This window comes from Diadema antillarum, unplaced genomic scaffold, assembly GCF_040938485.1.
Source record: "Diadema antillarum isolate AM-2024a unplaced genomic scaffold, OU_Dant_1.0 seq00001533_RagTag, whole genome shotgun sequence".
Classification (NCBI taxonomy): Eukaryota; Metazoa; Echinodermata; class Echinoidea; order Diadematoida; family Diadematidae; genus Diadema; species Diadema antillarum.
In genome coordinates this window covers 783,486-806,598 of record NW_027272265.1, presented here as the reverse complement: position 1 = coordinate 806,598, position 23,113 = coordinate 783,486, and the positions used below count along the sequence as shown (strand labels likewise).

The window sequence follows — 23,113 nt, the reverse complement described above, 5'->3', positions numbered from 1 at the left end:
ACAACCTGGAGAGAAATTGGATAACCATCATGACCAAAGTAGGAATTACATGTGCTGCGGGGAGAAATGTAACACTGCCCTATTAAATTTCTCCCAGTGGTAACAGAAACAGTAAAAGATCCCTGCCAATTTTTCATACCTCCATATGTCTGTTATCAAGCAGCTTCATTCTCAGAAGTTTGCACACTAATGATAAAATACCTATTAACATAGTATAGGACCTACCAGATCTATAGTAAGTTTGATATTTTACTGACAAGATACCTGTAGAACTGTACATATAGTGGTTAATATGTCCATGTGCAGGTGTACCGAGGCTCATGTTTTCACTGATATAATTGGATTGTTGACTGGCCAAGCATTTTTCAAGTTACACGATTGTCCCATATTTCTCCCCATGTCCCATTTCTCCCCGGTCTTCCCCGTGCTTTATTTATATTATACATTTGTGTCAAGTATTTTTTCTTCTTCTTCTTCAATCAAAAGACATGAATGTATATATTTTGTATTCTTGTTTTATTGTCAATCATTTTGTTATCTCGTCATTGAGATAGTGGAAATATGAAATGAATTAAATAAACAAATAAACAAACAAAATAAACAAATAAACTTGAGCAAAATATTCTAATTCAAGTGCTATTTTTTTATTGTTTTATTTTATTTATTTTTTTTTTGGGGGGGGGGGGAGGGGGAACGGCTCCATGACATGCTTCACAAAGATCCACATTTATTATGTGACCACTGGACCAAATTGAACGCAAGATGCAGGTAACAAGTTGTAATTCCATTCCCTGAAATAGTATTTAGATTGTTTGATTATTTCGAAAGTTATCAAGGCCGAAAGTCCGATTGTATTACTTTTGGGGACATACTTAATTATTTACGATTTGAACAACTATAGGCCTATTGCTAGCTCATATCTATGATTTTTGTGGAAAAATTTTTGATACTGTCAATAAAAAAAAAAAAAAAATGAGAAGAAATATGTGTTGTAATTGCTGCAGATTGGTCACACAAAAGGTCAGAATGCTAGTACTGTACTGTTGTATCAATGTAAAGATTCATAATGCGCATGACCTTCTGTGTGTAGCCAGTGCTTAGATAAGTCGTTTTGATTTTGTTTGTTTTGTTTTGTTTCGTTTTTGTTTTTCTGCACGCAGGATCGGATGAGGCCAGAGGAAGCTTCGGCTCAGATTATCGTTTACACAATGCAGGCTCATGTGCGTACACACGTGAAGGTGTTTCGCAACATCTTCCACAGGCGCCTATGGTAAATGGTGCGTGTTCGCCGCAATACGATGCGACGCGTGAGCGTACCCTAGCTAGTGCTAGGCCCATGGCTGTGGGACGGACACGGGCGCGGCAGGGCCCGCAGCCGGGGGCGCTGGCCCTGCTGCGCTGCGCGCTGCTCGACCACTAATAGTATTTGCCCAGCACATGCAAGCGATACGAGCTGGAGAAATAGTGGAATCTAATGACAGCAGAAATGAGTGTGTGTTTAACTATTTATAATCCTGCTGATCCACGACTGAGAGAGGAACTTTAGCTTATACCCAGTACAGATTTTTAATATCTGGAATTCTGCTTTTTTTTTCAGAGAGAATCTTACAAATCCGGGTAAGTAAAAAGCATCGCACTATCTCAGCGAGACAATGCGTTTGTTTGCACTTTGCACATATGACTACCCGTGAGTTTGGGCGCACGTAGACCCTGCATGCTGCAGGCGCATCTGGCTTGGCGGTGGCTGGGCCTTGGATCTGCTCAGTAAAATTATAAATTTTAAGTGATGTTGTGATGATAGCCAAGGTCAGTGATGCAACACGACTGAGAGAGCTGAGGTGTATTGGCTACTGAGACTACGCTTACACATAAACAAGTGAACAACTAATTTATGTCTATGTATAACATTTTTATGGATATGTCCGCAAGGTAAGCATTATCATTAACGAGGCCGAGGGTCAATCTATTAGGGATGCCAGTTTATTTCCTGTTTCAGTGCAATATGCAGTAAATATTGTTCCTCAATACAATACAATAATATAACTTTTTTAGATAACTTTGCACCTAAATTGCTTCAAACAAGCAATCTATTGCTGGCACTAATGTACTTTCTTATCCATGTAGAATTCTAGATATCAAGTGTGGGACTGGGAGTGCTACTGAACCAAATTGGTCATCAGGAAGTGTTGACATTCATTTTGTCACTCAAAACGGCTACTCATCGTGCTAAACAACTCTTTCGTCATGATTGTGGGGGCGTGCTACCATTTCTAGACCTAGTGATGAATCTAGATATAGGGGCTTTCATGTACTGACAAAAATGTGACAGTTTTGTCAGTCCATGTTATGTACGTTCACTGCTATTTGTCCAGTCTAACTGTACTTGAGTGTTATTAGTTAAACTAGGCTCATTAACATGAGGCTTATCTGACATGGAACTTTGTAATGTAATTTTCTCCCCTGTAGTGTTGACCTTCAAGTGAAGCTGAATGGTTGTCCCGACTGCTCTTGCCCACTTGTCGCGCCTGTCCGCTCCGAGACTTCTCTGTTGCTCCGTCTTCAAGAGGAACTTTCACTCAGCCTTACATCTCAGAGACTCACAGACCCAAGACAACATGCCGACAGACGCGAACGGGATCGACGTGGCTGGAATGCGAAAGGCGTACAAGGTACCCAAGCTGCATTGTAAATTTTTACTTTTAAGATCATTGTGTTCAAAATACGTAACGCCAAAACAGTAAATGGGAGGGGGGATGGGCAGTGAGTGATGAAATCAAATGCATAGTATACTGATCTTTGCTTTGATAAAAGTAAACTCTGAGACACGTTGCCAATCAGTTCACTCAAATACAAACTGTTCTGTGAATCATCATATGACTATCGATTATCATTAATTATTATATACCATCTCTTGTGTGTATTACAGAGCATGGGCTACAAGTTTGTATTATCAAAATGTGGTTCTGCATCGAAGTCAAATTTAATGACCAGAGCACAATCAGAAAAAAAAATAAATAGTAATAATTTTCTTGTGCTTCACCTTACAAGTCTCGGGACTATTGATTTGTACTCTTCGTGACAAAATACCAGTAAAAATGTGTTTGATTCAACAACCACGAAGTCATTACTAATACTGTCACTAGAGTGTTGCAAGACTCTATTTTCATGTTAAACAAGGAAATAGTTACAATATGTGCACAGGTCAATCTGAGACTTGGGAGAGTAAACTGTAATGAACTCTATGGGGAGGAGGGTTTATATTGTTTGCCTATCCCCCATCCACCTTCCTCCTAAATCCACAATCCTGTTACAGGCTGGCCACCAAGCCTTCACAGAGGGTGACCTCACATCTCTAGACCCCATCACTCAGTTCTCAAGCTGGTTCAAAGCCGCCTGTGAAGCCACGGAAAACTCCAAGACAGAGGCCAATGCGATGACCATTGCCACGGCATCAAAGTGAGTGTCCCAATCGATGATGTACCACCAAGTAGGTGAAGCCACTACTGGAGCCCTAAAGTAGCATGAATTCAGACATTAGCATGATTTCAGTTTGCGGTAGTATCATGTATAGATAGGATAAGTACTCATTCCTGCTTGCTCTGTGGACTATTTACCTCCGCCAAAGGAGGAGGAGGTTGAGTGATCATCGGCGTTGGTTTGTCTGTTTGCAAAATGACACAAAAAGTTGTAATTGGATTTGAATGAAACTTGCAGAAAAATTTGATGGTAACACAAGGAACAGCTTGTTAAATTTTGGCTTTGGTTTGGGAATTTTCATGTTTTTTTAATAGATTTTTTTATATTTTGGCACTTAAGGTCAATAAACTTTCGTTTCTAGCTGCTCTGTGTGTGGTAAGGCACCACACAGCTGGAAACGGATCACGTAACAAAAGGCTTCTATAAATGTATGTATCGGGAAATTCCATGCGTGTATGGAAGAGAGTTGTTGGCTTGGCAGAGGTCAAGGCTTTCCGAGCGTTTTCTAGTTTTTGTTACTTTGACTTGCTTTAAACTGTGGCAGACTTGTATGGGCATCTCTCAGACTTGATGATGTGAATAATGATGCACGACCAGCTGCAGATGAACTTAACTTTTTAGAAGTTCACATACAGAAGAAAAGTTAGTTTTGTTGACTTCTATGAGCAGTTGATTGTATATAATTTATTTTGTATGGTAGTAATGGAAGATAGAAAGATACCTCTTCTCAAAGGACTCAGGTCTGATAACTTAAAGTGCCCACATGGGCTGTAGAGAAGATGATGTGCGACATAGTACTAAACCGACAAGTTTACAGCTAACATCTTTGTGAGGACTCGCAGTTATTGATTTGAAGAGATCTAGTAGGACATCTGAACAGAGTTTTCAAGCTTTCCTCGCCCTGTTTCTCTCTTTGACAGAGATGGAAGGCCCTCTGCCAGGATGGTTCTCTTGAAAGGATACGATGAGACCGGATTCAAATTTTACACGAACTATGAGAGCAGGAAAGGAAAAGAACTTGTAAGTTATCACCCCCCCCCCCCCCCCCCCCCCAGCCCCTCCGTCAGCTTGTCAGTTCAGTAAGAGATATGTATATACAGTGGAAGAGTCCAAAGTAATGAATTATTTTAAAAAAATAAGAATTTACCAATCTAGGTGAATGATACCTGAGTGTGAGCCAGAGTCTGTAAAACCATCTCAGCAGTGTGGCTTCATGTAATGCAATAAAAACAGCTCCCTGCAAGCATTCATTAAATTAAATTCACGTAATTTGTTTTAAATCTTCATTAATTTTTTCCTGATAATTAGCGGAATTTGGCTTTTGTTTGACCTGCGGAGGAACTCCTTTGCTTCATATGTCTCAGGGACAAAGAATATGTTGTGGTGTATCACTGAAACTTGCTTTTGGTTTGTTTTTCTGCTCATTACTTTGTTTTCATGTATGTGGTGTTGTGGCAATAATTCTTTAAATTCTAATCAATGTCTAACCATCGTATGCGAAGTGGTCACTGTTGGAAGTGGTCACAGTTGGAATTCGTCAATTAGTATTGGACAACAAAAGTCTGTGCAGGAAATTTCATCTGATATATGGTGGTGATGACAGCTTAGCAGATTTCAAATGCTCTAACAGTGGAGGTGTCACAGCAACCAACATTTCTAATCGTTTTTACAGATGGAAAACCCATTTGCAGCCCTTGTGTTCTACTGGGACTTCCAGAGTCGCTCAGTAAGTACACGATGATCTGACAGGCAAAAGCCATACCATGATACATGCACCATATCGTGTGTTACTTACAGTCAACCTTGCCTAATTCAAATGTATGTGGACTGAAAAATTAGCTTTAATTTTAAGAAAAATTCAACTTTTGAGGGATTAAAATCAATACTGGTAAATTATAAAGAGAAGAGGACTTGAAAAGACTTTTTGTTCAATTTATGCGAGATCAACTTAGCAAGGTTGACTACCAGTATACCTCATTTGATCAATCCTCCATTCTGATTGGTTGAAATCTGAGGCATAATTCAACAGTTACTTGCAGCCTCCTAGTACACAAACTGTCCCATAGTGCTCTTAAATAGCGCTCGTAGCATTCATAGCACTCATAGCATGCCTTTCAAATACATACATGTTAGTATTGGCAGGTGGTCATTATTTGCCGCCTGCCGTCTTACCCGATCTGTCATGCATATTTATGCAAATGAAATTTGAATACACCACGGACTAAATTCAAACTACCTTAGTGAACTTTGGCCATAGTGTCTCTGCCAAAGGTGATGATAGTTATAGGGGAATTACTGACAACTTTTATAATTTCACATCATGTTGTACATATCGTCATAAGGGCGTTAAGTTGCCACTAAGCCCGTAGTGTTTGAGACAACTTAACGCTCTTCTCATTATCAACAGACGATTATATTTATGGAATTTATTGTGGTCCTTGAGCATATAAACCAATACTCTGAAAAACCCCATACAAATTACCCTGAACAAGGATGATGATATTGGAGACTCCCATGTTCTATTAAATGTAGCTGTGTATTTCTATTGCAAAACCAGCTTGCTTAACATATTCTCCTGTGTGGAATCTATGCAGGCTTTCTGCTTTTGTTCTGCTTCTGTGAGCACCCAATTCTGCATTTTTATGGTGAAGCTGCTGCAAGTGCATGTATGTCATCATCCTTGTTCAATTTGATTTGTTACAAATTTTGAAAGTACACTGTATTCTTTTTCTTATCACAGTCACTATAAATTATGTCACCCTCTACCTTGTATAACCAATTTACAGATGTTGAAATGCATAAGTCAAAATATCATCCAGAGTTCTTTTTTAAACATAATGATATTTACTAATTTTCTAGATCAGAATTGAAGGCCCAGTTGTCAGGCTGACCGAGGAGGAATCGACGGAGTACTTTCACTCGCGGCCCAAAGCCAGTCAGATTGGTGCTGTTGTCAGCAATCAAAGCACTCCCATTGAGAACAGAGATGTAAGTATTTAAAGAATTAGTCAAGTTTTAATACTTATTAGTGGAAAATTGAGCAAAGAAGATGGGATTCCATCAGGATTCGAACCCGAGACCTCCGGATGCTAGCCCGGTGCTCTACCGACTGAGCTATAGAAAGCCTTAGTTCAGTGTTTGTCCCAGAAACCCTAAATTCTAAATGCTCGAATGGTCAGAAGCTATAGCAGTGTGTTTGTGTGTGACACACACGTACACACTTGAACCTGGCATAAACCCGAAGGATAATTCAACTTGGGGATAAATGCGAGGGATCATCGAAGTGATGCAGCTTTATGAGTATGTAACAAACGAAAACAGAAAAACTGACCAGGAATGAATATTATTTATTAGTGGAAAATTGAGCAAAGAAAATAGGATTCCATCGGGATTCGAAGCCGAGACCTCTGGATACTAGTCCGGTGTTCTACTGACTGAGCTATAGAAAGCCCTAGTTCAGTGTCTGTCCCAGAAACCCTAAATTCTCAATGCTCGAATGGCCATAAGCTATAGTAGTGTGTTTGCGTGTGACACGCACGTACACACTTGAACCTGGCATAAACCCAAAGGATAATTCAACTTGGGGATCAATGCGAGGGATCACCGAAGTGATGCAGCTTTTGATACTTATCAGCTTAAACCTTAGCACTTTAAAGTTTGTTTCCTCTTCTCGGTTTCTGTATCTTTAACCTGCCTATTTGTCTACCACAACTAAAAGACAAATTTGAGGGGGATCTCTGTCCTCATTCAGCATGAAAATTGAGTCAGTCAACAATAACAACAACAATAAGATGTTTTTATATCGGGTAACAAGAGCTAGATAGCTTCAGGGTGGTGAGATACACAGGGCCAAGTCTGTGGTCTTTTTTTTTTAAACAGTGTGCATTATCTTTAGTATCTCCATGAGACAGGAGCAAGATTCTGACCAGACTAATTCTTGTAAATGTGAAAATATGTCATGCATAGGGTTTGTAAGTAAATGCCCACAACTTATGAAAGAAATCATGCTTTAATATCTTTTTCGTTATCTGTCATGATAGGTACTTACCAAGAAAGATGAGCAGCTCAAAGAGCAGTACAAGGATGAGGCTAGTGTGATTCCAAGACCTTCATGTTGGTATGTACCACTGAACGTATGTGTCTCAGGAGTCTTAGCTTTACAGGCAGCCTTCCTCAACGCCACGTGTTCAATGCTGTATTTATTACCTCCGCCAAGGGAGGAGGTTATGTTTTTATTTATGCTGTTGGTTTGTTTGTCCGTGTGCAAAATAGCTCAAAAAGTTGTGAACGAAGTTGGATGGAACTTAGGGGAAAGGTTAACAATGATACAAGTTTATTCTGATAGTGATCTGGGAATTGTATTAGTTTTATGAAGGATTTTCAATATTTTGGCAAGTAGGATAAATGAACTTCAAGTTTAAGCTGAGCGTATTTGAGGTTTGCATTCACACACTAAAGTGCGTGCTCTGATTTCAGCTAGAGCGAGGAGCGCCGGCAGCTAAGGGTTTATGAAGTAACAAGGGCTTCTATATTGGGAATTAGGGCTATTTTTTATCATACTGTACATGCTTATGGTTGGAAATCACTGATCTCTATGGAAGAATAAGATCATCGGTGGAAGTTAGCTGCCTGGCGGAGGTCTGCACTTTCAGTGTGCTTCTCTAGTTTATTTTGAGTTCCGTGTGTCTTTCTTGCAATTTAGGCCGTTGCAAGACTGGGTGCACTGCACAGTTAAGTTTAGTGAGTGTTAATATATTGTGTTTCTGTAGTACTTCCCTTGATTTCTGTGAATGTAGAGACAGTAAAGGGCAACTCAAATCACAGCGTTCATCTTCGGTTGTAACGAAATTTCAGTATAATGAAAGAAAACTCTTGTTCCCGAGGACTTTGTTATAATGGGAGTCCGCTGTATTCTAATGTCTTCCACCCCCCCCCCCACCCCCACCCCCACTCACGTGAGCCAAAAGGCTCAAGTGAGTTGTTGCAATCATTCATTCCTTTCATTTTTCTCCCTCAGGGGTGGTTTCAAAGTGATTCCCGAGATGATGGAGTTCTGGCAGGGGCAGAGTAACCGGCTCCACGACCGCATTGTCTTCCGTCGGCCAGCAGAGGGCGAGGTGCCGGACGGCAAACTCCTCCACCAGGGAGAGAATGGCTGGGTCTACGAACGTCTTGCACCGTGAGGACGACAGCTCCACCTTCAAACGTACTGGGATCGTTCAAACTTTTCTCATGAATAAAATCTTTGGCTTTGATGGACTGTGTTGTCTGTGGATCATGGATGGATTTGTGAAAGACTATGTACAGTGTAATCGACTACACCGTACAATTTTGTGACTTTGAACCAACCCCGCTATCAAACGGTCTCAGGAAATTCTAGGTTGTCACAAAGTCTTGACTAACGATTGATCAGTATTTTGAAAACTAATATGTACCATACCTGTGTTGTTAGTGAGAGCTTGTAACTCCTAGCAATTTGGTTTGTTGGTGTGTAATAAGCTCTGTCTGTGATCCTGAGCCTGGATGTGTCAGTCATTTGAAATACAATGGACAGAAACATTGGGAGGTGCAGAAATAAGGATTGATGGGTATGTATGGTTGACAGATGTACAACGTGTAGATAAGTTTCAATCAGCACATTCCCTTATGCCATACCCTAGAAATATCCATGGACACTTATAAAAACACAATCTGATTGGCGTTTATTTGCGACCGAATTGCTGGTATTGTTGTAGACAGTCGGCACCTGGAGTGGTTATGATGCATGGGCACTTAAAGTAGCACTGTAGTGGTTTTAGTATTATAATAGACCTATTCGGTTTTAAAACACTGTAACCTGTGTCGGCCATAATTTCGGGCCTCTAGAAAATTAGGAGAAAAGATGTTTCAATGAACAGGTGTGCAATGAGTTTAGGTGCATTGATGTGTCAGTTCCCCCAAAAATTATAGGTCACAATGAAGCAGTGATACTGTGAAATATGTGGGATTGTCACCCCTTCCCCTCTCCCCTTTTTTCTCCCCCTTTGTGAAGAACATGGCATTCCATTAATACCATGCACGACTACTTGAACAGCTTGTAAAGTATATTCCATGCAGGTATAATGGTATGTCACAGTAAATTAAACTATCAGAGGTCAGGTTGTTTGCTTTTTTTTCTAATCATGTGACTTCAAATTTAACATTGATATCTGTTCAGGACTGTGGGCATGGTCTTCATGTTCCTGTTTTTGTTTTTAATCTAATCAGTATTATGTAATGTAGGACTGCCAATACCTGCACAACATGCAGCATTGACATTTAAAATCAAAGCACAGCATTCAGGTGCTCATTCAAAACGGGTTTTGAAGGCAGAAGTAAATTTTGGTCTTTAAATATAAGATTAGCACATACAAACCATGTATTATACGTGCAAACCTGAATTTTAGAAAAGAAATATGATTCGAAAGACATATATTTTGCCCCTTTTATTTATTATGGAGAAAAGAACAAGCTGAGAACAAGCTAAGAAATACAGTTGTATAAAGACATTTAATGTCACAAGTAAAAGACTTATTGTATGTGTACTACTTACCAAGCGTAGTGTGTGAAATTGCATTAGTTGAAATGTGATACTCCGATTCTCATGGGGCATAGATAATGTGTATAAGTACAATCGTAGTTCAGTATTTTTTTTTTTTTTTTTGAGCAGAAAGTGTGTGTGCGTTCCAGTTAATTCAGCAGATTCTGTAAACATTGGCAATGTTCTAAAGGTCAGGTCGGACAATTACATTATGATGTAAGACGGTATAGTTTATCTGTGATTAATCACAAACTATCAGCAAGGAGAAAGTGACTTTGAAGTTCCTTAGAAACCATTCCAGCTAAACCATTCAATACTTTAATATGTATTATATCCTTTACAGGGATTGTATAGTATTGGTTAAGGTGTGATTCAGCTTTTAACTTTTTGTGGTAATTAGAAACCACTCCATGAAATTCAGTGTTGAAGAACATTCAATTCTAAGGGGCACTGACAATTTATTTGATGAAAATCGGCTTTGAAATGACTGAGATATCCAAAAACAAGGTTAAAGAAAGAGATCCTAATAAAAATCGTGGCCTATCGCATTTTAGTAGGATCGCTTTTTTGAATATCCCGGCCATTTCAAGACCAATTTTCATCGAATAAACCGTGAATTCCTGAAAGAATTACATGTTCCTTCAGATTTCATGAGAGGTTTCTCATTATTTCACAAACACATCACACACAAAACAGTTGCAAAGCTGCAGCCCCATCTTAACCGAAACTGTACCATACCTTAACATGTTGAGGACCAGTTGATTTTTGCTCTAATACACCTTTATTAAAGACATCTGCTCAAATATACTTGGGACTTGTCTTATGAATACACATGTACAACGTAACAAAGTACATTGGATATTGTAAAGCCAGAGACTTCAACCCTAAGCACCTTCTGATCTGGAGATTCTCCCACCTGAAACCCCTAGCAAACGGGAGACTCCAACTTGATGCGCACAAAGCGCGCATCACAATCACGAAGTTCCTTGCAGTCTAGGGTTCTAGATGCTCTCTCGTGCTATCTAAGGCTTATTTTTCAATGTACATGTCCAATGAAATTAAGTAAGAAATTATTTCAAGTGGGAGAAATTAAATCTCAAGCGGGAGAACGGGAAATTCTGCAAAATGGGCTTTCGGCAGGAGATCTCCCATCGAATGCGGGAGAGTTGGAGTCTCTGAAAATCCTGAAAGAAAGGTTGTCTGGACTTCTCCCATTTTTAAACCCTTACTGTGCTCTGTTCACCGAATGATGCCGATGTTTGACTGATTTCATGGCCGATTGGCACAGATGTCTGGAAACTCACTGCCAATATGTAGAGATTATCTAATCCTACCTAATCCCTTTTGTGTCACTATGGCCCTTCCTGTGAGACTAGGGTGCTTTGCTATACCTGAGAAGGCTTGCTAGCTTCACAACTACCAGTATTTAAAAGTCATGTTTGGATGGATAACCAAATAATTGTGAAACAGCATGGTGTGGTTGAGGTGAATGCTTGGGCTGATACGCATCATTATGTTTGATAAATTGAAATATGTGCATTGTATTATTATTCAGATTCAGACTGGACTGTAATCTGTACCCCTGTCAACGTCAGTCTTTTTTTTTTCTTTTGGTGCAACAGTTAAACTGTGTGTTCATAATGCTCTTTGAAGAATTTAGAAGTATGAAAATGTGTATTGACAATGTGTATATAGATAATGGCCATCCATGCTGTTTGTGACTTCCGTGGATAGCATCAAAAATGGAAAATGAAAACTAAACTTTAGTCAATGCTGTTCACTGTCATGTGTCAAATCATTCCTGGTAGTCTACATGTTCTTCTGGTGAGAAGTTTGTGCGGATTTGACTTTCACTGCATCATTTTGTGGACATAAAAATGTGCATATATTTAATTCTTGCCCGTACTGTCGAAGTGTGTGTTCACATAAATGGCTTAATGTTCTGGGATATAGCTTGATACATTTGTATTGCCCTCACTAGAATTGTATTGCTCGAGTCCAATACAATTCTGGTTCCGGCAATAAATGTTGTACGGTGTATACCCCTCCAAGGCCAGTCAATACTATCATGTAACATGAATGTACAAATACACCTACCCACCCACACACACACACACACACACACACACACACACACACACACTGATGAAGTGCCTTGATATTCAACAAAGATACAACAAAAGGGGCTTGGTCAACATCACTCATCCCAACACATTACATTTTTTTTTCAGTGTAAGAGCCAAGTGCTGATCTGCTCACAAGATTTTCATCAACCTCACTTTGGTTTAAATATCCTAAGACTGAAGTATACATTTAAAATCAATCTGTCCAAATACAAACCACATACAAACACACACACACAAACACATTATGAACACGAATGTTCACCCAACCAACGTCCACTGATTAAAGACTTCAAATAGTACAAAGCAGCAACAAGGTCTAGGTGTAGAAATGGGTACACAGTACACAATTTATTTGCACCAATCCTGAACATTTTAGACATTTTACAACTGGACACTGATATTTCAAGATGATGACCATTATAAAATGAAATCATACACTGCCAGCAGTGTTTCTGTCACCTGAAGAAAAGTGAAGTATGAACACATTCTCAGAAGGCTAAGCTTTCAAAATTTGACTTGCATTTATAGAGAAAGATCTCTTCTAAGGGGGAAGCTACCCAAATATATACATGCACGTGGATTGAGTGAATGCAACAATATTAGAAAAACAGTAAAATTTGAGGACAATCTAAGGTAAGAATTTGGTGTTTTGGTGCTGCCATTGCTGTATGAAAAGACTACAACAATTTGTGACCTTGCAAAATGACAAAACAAAAATATTTAGAATTCCACCAAATTTCTTTCTCACTTGACAATGTCATTCACACTTTTTTCACTTATGTTTGCTAAGGATACACAAGGGATTCTGTCGCTACAGGATGATGCCCACGGGCGATAGGGAGAAACTGAAGTTAGCCAACAGGCGTTATACATGCAGTTATGACAGAAACACAATGTTTGACTAGTTACAGTGAAGGAGAGTGGGTGTGATTCAACGAAGTTCAAAAAGATAGAGGGTTGAGCCCACAACTTATAAGCAAATGGACTGGACCTTATTTCATTCCTTTGAAAATAACAGATGTAATATATCACATCCAACAAAGTGCAACAGGGAAGCCTAAAGTAGTGCACGCAGATAGACTAAAGAGGTATCATGCCCCCCCCCCCCCCAGAACTAGGTGAACCTGAGAGATATACTGATCAATAAGGTGGAACCGACTTATGCAAAGGAAAAAAAAAAGACTACAACTATGGTAATGGAAATAATGTATACATACCCTAACATTATTCTCTTTGCATTCTTTCCTTTCTTATTTTTCATGAACACAGAGGCAATGCAGTGCCTGCGTCCAAAATCTGTAAGAAGGAAATAATGAATAAGGCAGCCATGCAGGCCCACCTACACAAAAAGCATGAGTATCCCTTCACACAGAAGTGCCATTACTGTTCATATGTGAACGAAAGGCAGGGCAGAGGTTGCGCGACACTACTGGCGGAACCGTCATGCACGTGCAGGTAATGAACACAAATACCTGACCTTCTTTTGAAGCTGCATCAGACAAATTTGTGAAAAAGGAGGAGAGCAAGGAGTAGAGGAGGGAGTGTTCAAATTCAGTTCAGTTCAAATTTATTTTCATATTTCCACTTCCATTTTCTCAATGATGAGATTACAAAATTATTGACAACAAAACAAGAATACAAAATATATGCAATCATGTGTTTTGATTGTAGAAGAAAAAGAAAAAGAAAATATACTTGACACAAATGTACATGGTCATATCGTGTGAAAATGTCACTAATAAGTATAAGAAATATGATGGGGCCTACATAAAAGCTTTAAAGCTTGTAAAACTGTAGGTTCCCAAGTTCATAGGCATATAAGTGAGATGGGAAGGAAAGACTTGACCACAAGAGAGCAAGAGAGAAAGAAAGGAGCTGACGCCACTACCAGGGCATTCAGATGCAAAAATTTATACTACAGTATAATGGTACAGCTATACCAAAACAGTATAGCTATACGATGAATTTATACGTCTGAATGCTGACAAGCGAAACGACGTATAACGAAACGACGTATAGCGAAACGACGGTCAGAGCATCGATTCGAACAAGAATTCGAAAACGAATCAGAATTACGTGTGCGTCTGAACGTATGGCGACCACAAAACGGTACAACTGGGCGGGGCTTAACGGCATAATTTACCATTTGCAGATGAAACAAAAACCCAGCATTGGCGCTTTAAAATAGTTCTAAAATGTGAGTTAGGGATAGAAACAATCACTGTAAAAATTTGAATATGTATAATCAATGTTAAGTGCTGTTAGATACACAAAATGTGAACAATAGTTATAATTAAAATGTTTCCAGACTAAACCATGTACAGTTACGCTTTATTGAGAAAAACACTGATATCTCCTTATATTTTAGGCTTTATTGCAAAAATCATATATGGTAAGATGTTTTGTGATACAACTGGCCTACACATATGCATCAAATGTGATATCTTGAACATTTTTGAAATCACTGCTCCCAAAGGTAAACTGGACCTTTAATAGGAGCGCGCACGAAAGGCGACCCCACAGCTGTAACTCATGACTATAACAGCATGCGCTGTGGGAAACTGCACATCTATACGACGTTTCCCAGAACGGTCGAAATAAGTGTCTGAACGGTCTGTCGGCTATACGATGATTCTTTATACGTCGTTTCGTTATCGAGTTTTGGTAAAATGGCATGCGTCTGAATAGGGGGTAAGAATACAAGGGATTGTGTGCCAAAGCCCACTACAAGAGAGGAGGAGGAGTGACACTCCCCAAAATGGAAACACAAAGCCCCACTACCAGAGAGAAGGGGACACACTCCAAGAACGACGTTTCCCAGAACGGTCGAAATAAGTGTCTGAACGGTCTGTCGGCTATACGATGATTCTTTATACGTCGTTTCGTTATCGAGTTTTGGTAAAATGGCATGCGTCTGAATAGGGGGTAAGAATACAAGGGATTGTGTGCCAAAGCCCACTACAAGAGAGGAGGAGGAGTGACACTCCCCAAAATGGAAACACAAAGCCCCACTACCAGAGAGAAGGGGACACACTCCAAGAAAAAACTAGAAATGTCGCTATGGCGACTAGTATGCCTCTGCCATAATGCATGATTCGCCCAATAGATGTATAGTAAAATGTCTTCACGATGTGTGATGACAGTTTCACATCACTGGCAAAACACTGAAATGACAGGTTTGTCAGAAATGTCTTGAATGTTCACTTTCCTTGAACTAGGTTTGCTTTAATTGTCTAAGAGCACAGGTACATGTATGGGGAATTAAGGATTTTTACTTGACTTTTAACCAACCCTTATGTAAGTTTATGCATTGAATAATTTTCAAGGTATGAAGAAAAAGTGTGATTTTTAAGGAGTTGACCTTGACCTTTGACCCTTGACCCTGACTATTGACCCATGACCCCTAAATTCCCTGGCTAATCCCTCTACCAGTCAATGCATGTGTATATACGTGTACCAAGTTCCATGAAGATACATTGAACCATTTGCAAGACAAGAGACCCGCGGGTCTAGCGCTCACCTGAGTATCGCAAGTTCACCTTTCACGCAGTCACTAATCTAAATTATTCACAGCTCTACCAAAATTTGACCAGGCATTCTCAAGTAGAAGATGAAAATGTACAATAAGGGCCCAATTTTTTTAAGATTCCTTAATTTGGGGGGATTGGGGCCCCTGGGGCCCTCTGGGTGGGGCATGGTGCCCATTTTGATAAATTGAGATCCTGACCCCCTAGGGATGCTACCTGCCAAGTTTGACAAAAATCCATCATGAGGTTTTCAGGAAGAAGATGAAAATGTACAATTCAGGCCCCCATTTGGACCCTTCCAACCACCCCCCCCCCCCCCTACCCAAGAGGGGCACCCCTGGATCTCCTATGAACAAACTTGAAACTACAGTCATTAATGGACTCACTCATAGTATTATCTCAGCTCTATAACTTCTGATTCTAGAGAAGATTTATAAAGATTCCTTCATTTGGGGGGTTTGGGACCCCTGGGGGCCCCCTGGGTGGGGCATGGTGCCCATTTTAACAAATTGAGATCCTAACCCCCTAGGGATGCTACCTGCCAAGTTTGGTGAAAATGGGTCATGGGGTTCTCAAGAAGAAGATGAAAATGTACAATTTAGGCCCTATTAGAACCCTTCCCCACCCCCCTCCCCTGGGTCCCAAGGGGGACACCCCTGATTCTGCCATGAACAAACTTGAAACTACAGTCATCAATGTACTAACTCATAGTATTAACTTAGCTCTATCACTTCTGGTTCTAGAGAAGAAGATTTTTACAGATTCCTTAATTTTGGGGGGTTTGGGCCCCCCTGGGGCCCCCCTGGGTGGGGCATGGTGCCCATTTTAACAAATTGAATTCCTAACCCCCTAGGGATGCTACCTGCCAAGTTTGATGAAAATCGGTCTTGGGGTTTTCAAGAAGAAGATGAAAATGAAAAAGTTTACGCACGACGCACGACGGACGACGGACGACGCACGACGGACGCCGGACGAAGGGCGATCGCAATAGCTCACTTGAGCCTTTGGCTCAGGTGAGCTAAAAAGTGAAATTGTAACATTTTCACCTGACCTTTCATGTTTTGACCTTTTACCTCATGACATGAAACTCTCTGCAGAATCATTCACAGTAGTACAGGTCCACACTACCCAGATAGCTTTCTGCTCAGATGGTTAGTCTAAGAACGAAAAGCCATATTAACAGTGTAACATCACTGTAAGTATTCTCAATAATCACATTTAATTGTTCTACATGGCAATATGTATTTCATTGGAAAACAAATTTATGAAAGGTATGAAGATAAATCCCAACATTGAAAGTAACTCTGATGATCGTTTCAATTGAATGTGAGGGAGCCACATAAATTTGAGTATGTGAAGTGTGCAGGGACTAATCACGCAAGACTAGCGGAAAGGGGCTGGATATTTGAATGACCCTGAGTTCGTACGCGCGTGATACGTGACTAACTATTTAGTCAAGATGGCGAGCAATCAGTTTACAGTGTTAAAGGACGAGGTGGATTCGGAGGTTGAGTTTGATGTTGGAGACAACATCTCCTTCAAAGTAAGTGAAGCAGTAAAGATAGCACTGAATCAACTTGGTTCGGATGGTTCGGATGCAGCATCTGATCATGCAAAGAAAGACTGTGGGAAAGTAATGAACACGGACATGCTTGGTAGTATTGTGACAGCCATAATCGTAGGCATACAGCCACTTATACAGGCGTCTATTAAGAAAAGGCCACGGAGTGGGCTTTCAAAGAGCACTTGGGCACGAGCAAGCTGTTGTCACTCAAAGCAGCTGTGCAGAACCAGAAGTGGGAGCTGGATGCCCTCGAACAGTACAGCTGGAGGGACAACATAAAAGTCTATGGAGTGCCGGAATCTCAGGGCGAAGATTGCAACCAAATTATCATCTACATGGGGAAAGAGATCGGTGTAGAGGTATCCCCAGGAGATATCAGTGCAAGTCACCGGGTGCAAGGGTGTGGCAATGGTGGCCAAGTTTGTGAGACGAGATGTGAAAACTGAGTTCATGAGGAACAAGAGACCCTGGGGTCTTGCGCTCACCCGAGTATTGCAAGTTCACCTTTCATGCAGTCACTAATCTAAATTACACAAAGGTCTACCAAAATTTGACCAGGCATTCTCAAGTAGAAGATGGAAATGTACAATTAGGGCCCAAATTTGGACCCCATCCCCCCTCCCCACTCATAGTATCAATTTTAGCTCAATTACTTCTTGCTACCATGGTAAGTACTGAAACATGAAACAGATCTATACCACATACCAGTAGTGAATGAGTGAACACTAGAAACTAGAGTGTTGGCAAGGTTTCCGTGCTTCATTACAACTCATTATAACTTGTCTTTAATTCGCTTATCAACCCCTCTGGAGTTCTTTGCTTTATGATCAAAAGAATAAAAAATTCTTTGTACACTGTCACAAGAATACTGCAAATCACAAATTGAGCTGTAGTAATCAGCATATAGGATTCTGCGAATCAAAATTACCTTCATAATATCTCTGCATAGGTGGAAGATTACAAGACATATGATAGCTTTGGGAAAGCACAGTGCATGTGATACTCAACAACGCTGTCTTTAACTGGCTGCAAGTGTACTGCAGGTTTGCAGACACCAATCGCCAGGATACCAGGCCAGCTTGGATGGCCCTTAAAAGCCTGTGTTACTGGGCACAGGCAGGAGTGGATAACACAACTGTCAAGGTTCTGCAAAAAAGGGGGACAAGACAACATGGACTGGAGGCAAAACTTCCCCCAACTAACATTCGCAAAACAGCTGCCACCACGGCGAGTACTGAAACATGAAACAAATCTATGCCACATACCAGTAGTGAATGAATGAATGAACACTAGAAACTGCAGTTTGCCAAAGTTTCCATATCTCATTACAACTCATCATAAATTGTCCTTAATTCGCTCATCAACCCCTCTGCAGTTAAATAAGCTGGCAAGGTTCTGCAAAGGAGGGGAAGACAGCATGGAATAGGGGAGAAACTTTTCTTAACATTTGAAAAACAGCTTCCACCATGGTGAGTTCTGAAACATGAAACAGATCTATACCACATACCAGTAGTGACTTAAAGAATGAACACTAGAAACTAGAATGTTGCCAAAGTTTCTCTATCTCATTACAACTCATAATAACTTGTTCTTAATTCGCTTATCAACCTCTCTGGAGTTCTTTGCTTTATGGTCAACAGAATGAAAAGTTCCTTAGACACTGTCACACTCACAAGAATACTGCAAATCACAAAATGAGCTGTAGCACTCAGCATATAGGATTCTGCAAATCAAAATAACCTATATATCTCTGCATAGGTGGAAGATCACAAGGCATATGATAGCTTTGGGAAAGCACATGCGATACTCAACAATGCTGTCTTCAACTGGCTGCAGGTGTACTGCAGGTTTGGCAGACGCCGATTGCCAGAATACCAGGCCAGCTTGGATGGCCCTTAAAAGCCTGCATTACTGGGCACAGGCAGGAGCGGAAACACAACTGGCAAGGTTCTCATCACAACTCATAATAACTTGTTCTTAATTCGCTTTTCAACCCCTCTGGAGTTCTTTGCTTTATGGTCAAAAGAATAAAAGATTCCTTAGACACTGTCACACCCACAAGAATACTACAAATCACAAAATGAGCTGTAGCACTCAGCATATAGGATTCTGCAAATCAAAATAACCTATATATCTCTGCATAGGTGGAAGATCACAAGGCATATAATAGCTTTGGGAAAGCACATGTGATACTCAACAACGCTGTCTTTAACCGGCTGCAGGTGTACTGCAGGTTTGGCAGACGCCGATCGCCAAGATACCAGGCCAGCTTGGATTCCCCTCAGAAGCCTGCGTTACTGGGCACAGGCAGGAGCGGAAACACAACTGGCAAGGTTCTCATCACAACTCATAATAACTTGTTCTTAATTCGCTTTTCAACCCCTCTGGAGTTCTTTGCTTTATGGTCAAAAGAATAAAAGATTCCTTAGACACTGTCACACCCACAAGAATACTGCAAATCACAAAATGAGCTGTAGCACTCAGCATATGGGATTCTGCAAATCAAAATAACTTATATATCTCTGCATAGGTGGAAGATCACAAGACATATGACAGCTTTGGGAAAGCACATGTGATACTCAAAAGTGCAGTCTTTAACTGGCTGCAGATGTACTGCAGGTTTGGCAGCCGCCAATCGCCAAGATACCAGGCCAGCTTGGATTCCCCTCAGAAGCCTGCATTACAGGGCACAGGCATGTGTAGCTTCGAAGCTGTAGCACTCAGCATATAAGATTCTACAAATCAAAATTACTTACATAATATCTCTGCATAAGGTGGAAGATCACAAGACATATATGATAGCTGTGGGAAAGCACCTTTTATACTCAACAGTGAAGTCTTTAACTGGCTGCAGGTGCACTGCAGGCTTGGTAGGCACCAATCGCCAGGATACCAGGCCAGCTTGGATTCCGGATCCCTCAAAAGCTGTAGCACTCAGCATATAAGATTCTGCGAATGAAAATAACCTATAATATTTCTGCATCTAGGTGGAAGATCACAAAACATATGAGCTTTGGGAAAGCACGTGTCATCCTCAACTGCACAGTCTACTCTCTAAAAAAAAAAAAAAATTGAGTGAAAATATTCACTCTTAAAAGAGTGAATTTTGAGTGAAAATGTTCATTTTCACTCACTTTGGAGTGACCTCAGGGATCACTCGAAGATTATGGAGTGATCCCTGAGGTCCCTCTAAAAAGAGTGAATAAAGATAGTGTTAAATATAGCGCTGAGTAAACTGGGGGAACAAACAGTCACCAGAGTCACATCAATATCCACCATATCCCAGATTGCTGTAGAGGCCAGACACCTTGCAGATCTTGAAGTTGCTGAAGCTATGCAACGGAACACCCTTTTTTCTGCCCTGTGAAACTGCATGCATGGTAATGGGACAACCAAGTACCACAAGAAAATATCACAACCTACAAATTTTCCTATTAGATGGAATATCAAGGACTCTTGACCTCAGCCAAATGGCCAAGGGCGATGTACAGAGTTCAGTTGATGTTTTCACAGAACGCACAAAGGAGCTAGCTAGTGCTTTGTCTGCATGCACAGGCGAAAAGGAAGAAAGCGACCTCTTTAAAGAATTGATTTGCAGCATCGAGTACCATGACGGATCAAGGTCCGGGGATGCCACAGTTCAGTGAGGAGATGGAGACCCTTTGCAAAGGGCTACCTCCATCTGTCATGAAAAACTGGGACAAGATGACAGAAAAGGTGAAACAATCAATCTTCATTATCATTTCTGAATGAAAAAAAACAAATCAAGGCAGACAAATGGGCACTCCTTCAAGAGAAACAACAAAAGAAATCAGAAAAAGAAGACAGAGCGAGAAGCTGGTAACTCTTGTCAATGACATCACCAAACTGGGGGGGGGGGGGGGGGGGGGGTGTCACAGGGGCAAGGGGTGTTGCGCCGGGCTCCTCGCAATCAGCTCCAGTTTATGAGCAAAGTGTTGAAGTGCAAAGCTCCAGGAAAGGAATACTTTCAATTAAACCACCATCATTCAAAGACAGTTCACAAATGCCGAGATGCTAGCACATGTCAAGGAAGTTATCAACACAAACAACATCATAAACACAGGTGAGATCCCTGAAGAAGCATCCACCACTTCTGGTCTGTCTTACACACCCCAGCAGATGAGTTTACTCTAAAAAGATAGTGTTATAAATATAGCGCTGAGTAAACTGGGGAAACAAACAGTCACCAGAGTCACATCAATATCCACCATATCCCAGATTGCTGTAGAGGCCAGACACCTTGCAGATCTTGAAGTTGCATGAAGCCATGCAACAGAACACCCTTGCTTTCTTCTGCCCTGTGAAACTGCCTGCATGGTAATGGGACAACCAAGTACCACAAGAAAATATCACAACCTACACATTTACCTGTTAGATGGAATATCAAGGACTCTTGGTCTCAACCAAATGGCGAAGAGCGATGTACAGAGTTCAGTTGATGTTTTCACAGAACGCATAAAGGAGCTAGCTAGTGCTTTGTCTGCATGCACAGGCGAAAAGGAAGAAAGCGACCTCTTTAAAGAATTGATTTGCAGCATCGAGTACCATGACGGATCAAGGTCCGGAGATGCCACAGTTCAGTGAGGAGATGGAGGCCCTTTGCAAAGGGCTACCTCCATCTGTCATGAAAAACTGGGACAAGATGACAGAAAAGGTGAAACAATCAATCTTCATTATCATTTCTGAATGAAACTAGAAATGTCGCTACAGCGACTGGTTATACCCCCGCCAAACAACATTTCATAAGCTTTGGTCAAAACAGCATTTCATAAACTTTGGTCAAAAAACTGAGGAAGTAGTTAAATCCGCAAGATCTTTCCTTGATCTTCTGCCATTAATATGCCGTTACCATGGCAACGTACTTTCGGATACTGTCGAAAAATGCGTCTTGCACATCTACAACCAAAGGCACACATCTGTACCAAGTTTCATGGAAATTGGGCAAAAACTGAGGAAGTAGTTTGCAACACAAAATTTTCCATCATTTTGGCTCATAATATGTGAGCTGTTACCATGGCAACATACTTTTTGTCACTGTCAAGAAATGTGTCATGCTGATCTATATCCTAAGACAAACATTCAATATGAATTCCATGAGAATTGGAAGAACACTGATGAAGCAGTTTTGCCATGAAGCATTTTGCCCTGTATTTTACCAATAACATGCCGTTACCATGGCAACGCACTTTTTGCCACTGCGGAAATATGTGTCTTGCACATTAACATATTCAGATGAACATCTGTACCTAATTTCATAAAAATTGATCAAAAACTATGGGAGGAGTTCGCGACGCAAGATTTGTACCCATTTTTGCCCATAATATGCCGTTACCATGGCAACGTACTTTTGGATACTGTCAAAAAATACGTCTTGCACATCTACAACCCAAGGCACACATCTGTGCCAAGTTTTATGGGAATCGGTTGAAAACTGAGGAAGTAGTTCGCGACGCAAGATTTGCAACGGACCGACCGCCCGACCGCCCGACCGACCGCCCGACCGCCCGACCGCCCGACCGTCCGCTGATTCCTATATACCCCCTTCAAACTTCGTTTGGCGGGGGTATAAAAAACAAATCAAGGCAGACAAATGGGCACTCCTTCAAGAGAAACAACAAAAGAAATCAGAAAAAGAAGACAGAGCGAGAAGCTGGTAACTCTTGTCAATGACATCACCAAACTGGGGGGGGGGGGGGTGTGTCACAGGGGCAAGGGGTGTTGCGCCGGGCTCCTCGCAATCAGCTCCAGTTTATGAGCAAAGTGTTGAAGTGCAAAGCTCCAGGAAAGGAATACTTTCAATTAAACCACCATCATTCAAAGACAGTTCACAAATGCCGAG

At 40.9% G+C, this 23,113-nt stretch overlaps 1 protein-coding gene across 1 annotated transcript; it reads left to right on the top strand.

Moving 5' to 3' along the window:
• Window positions 1-2,489: 2,489 nt before the first annotated feature.
• LOC139710444 (pyridoxine-5'-phosphate oxidase-like) lies at window positions 2,490-8,682 on the top strand. Its single transcript, XM_071622359.1, has 7 exons — window positions 2,490-2,669; window positions 3,314-3,456; window positions 4,398-4,497; window positions 5,150-5,203; window positions 6,337-6,465; window positions 7,518-7,594; window positions 8,495-8,682. Exons 1-7 carry the CDS (start codon window positions 2,490-2,492, stop codon window positions 8,658-8,660), a joined length of 849 nt encoding a protein of 282 aa, XP_071478460.1. The 3' UTR covers window positions 8,661-8,682.
• Window positions 8,683-23,113: the final 14,431 nt, after the last annotated feature.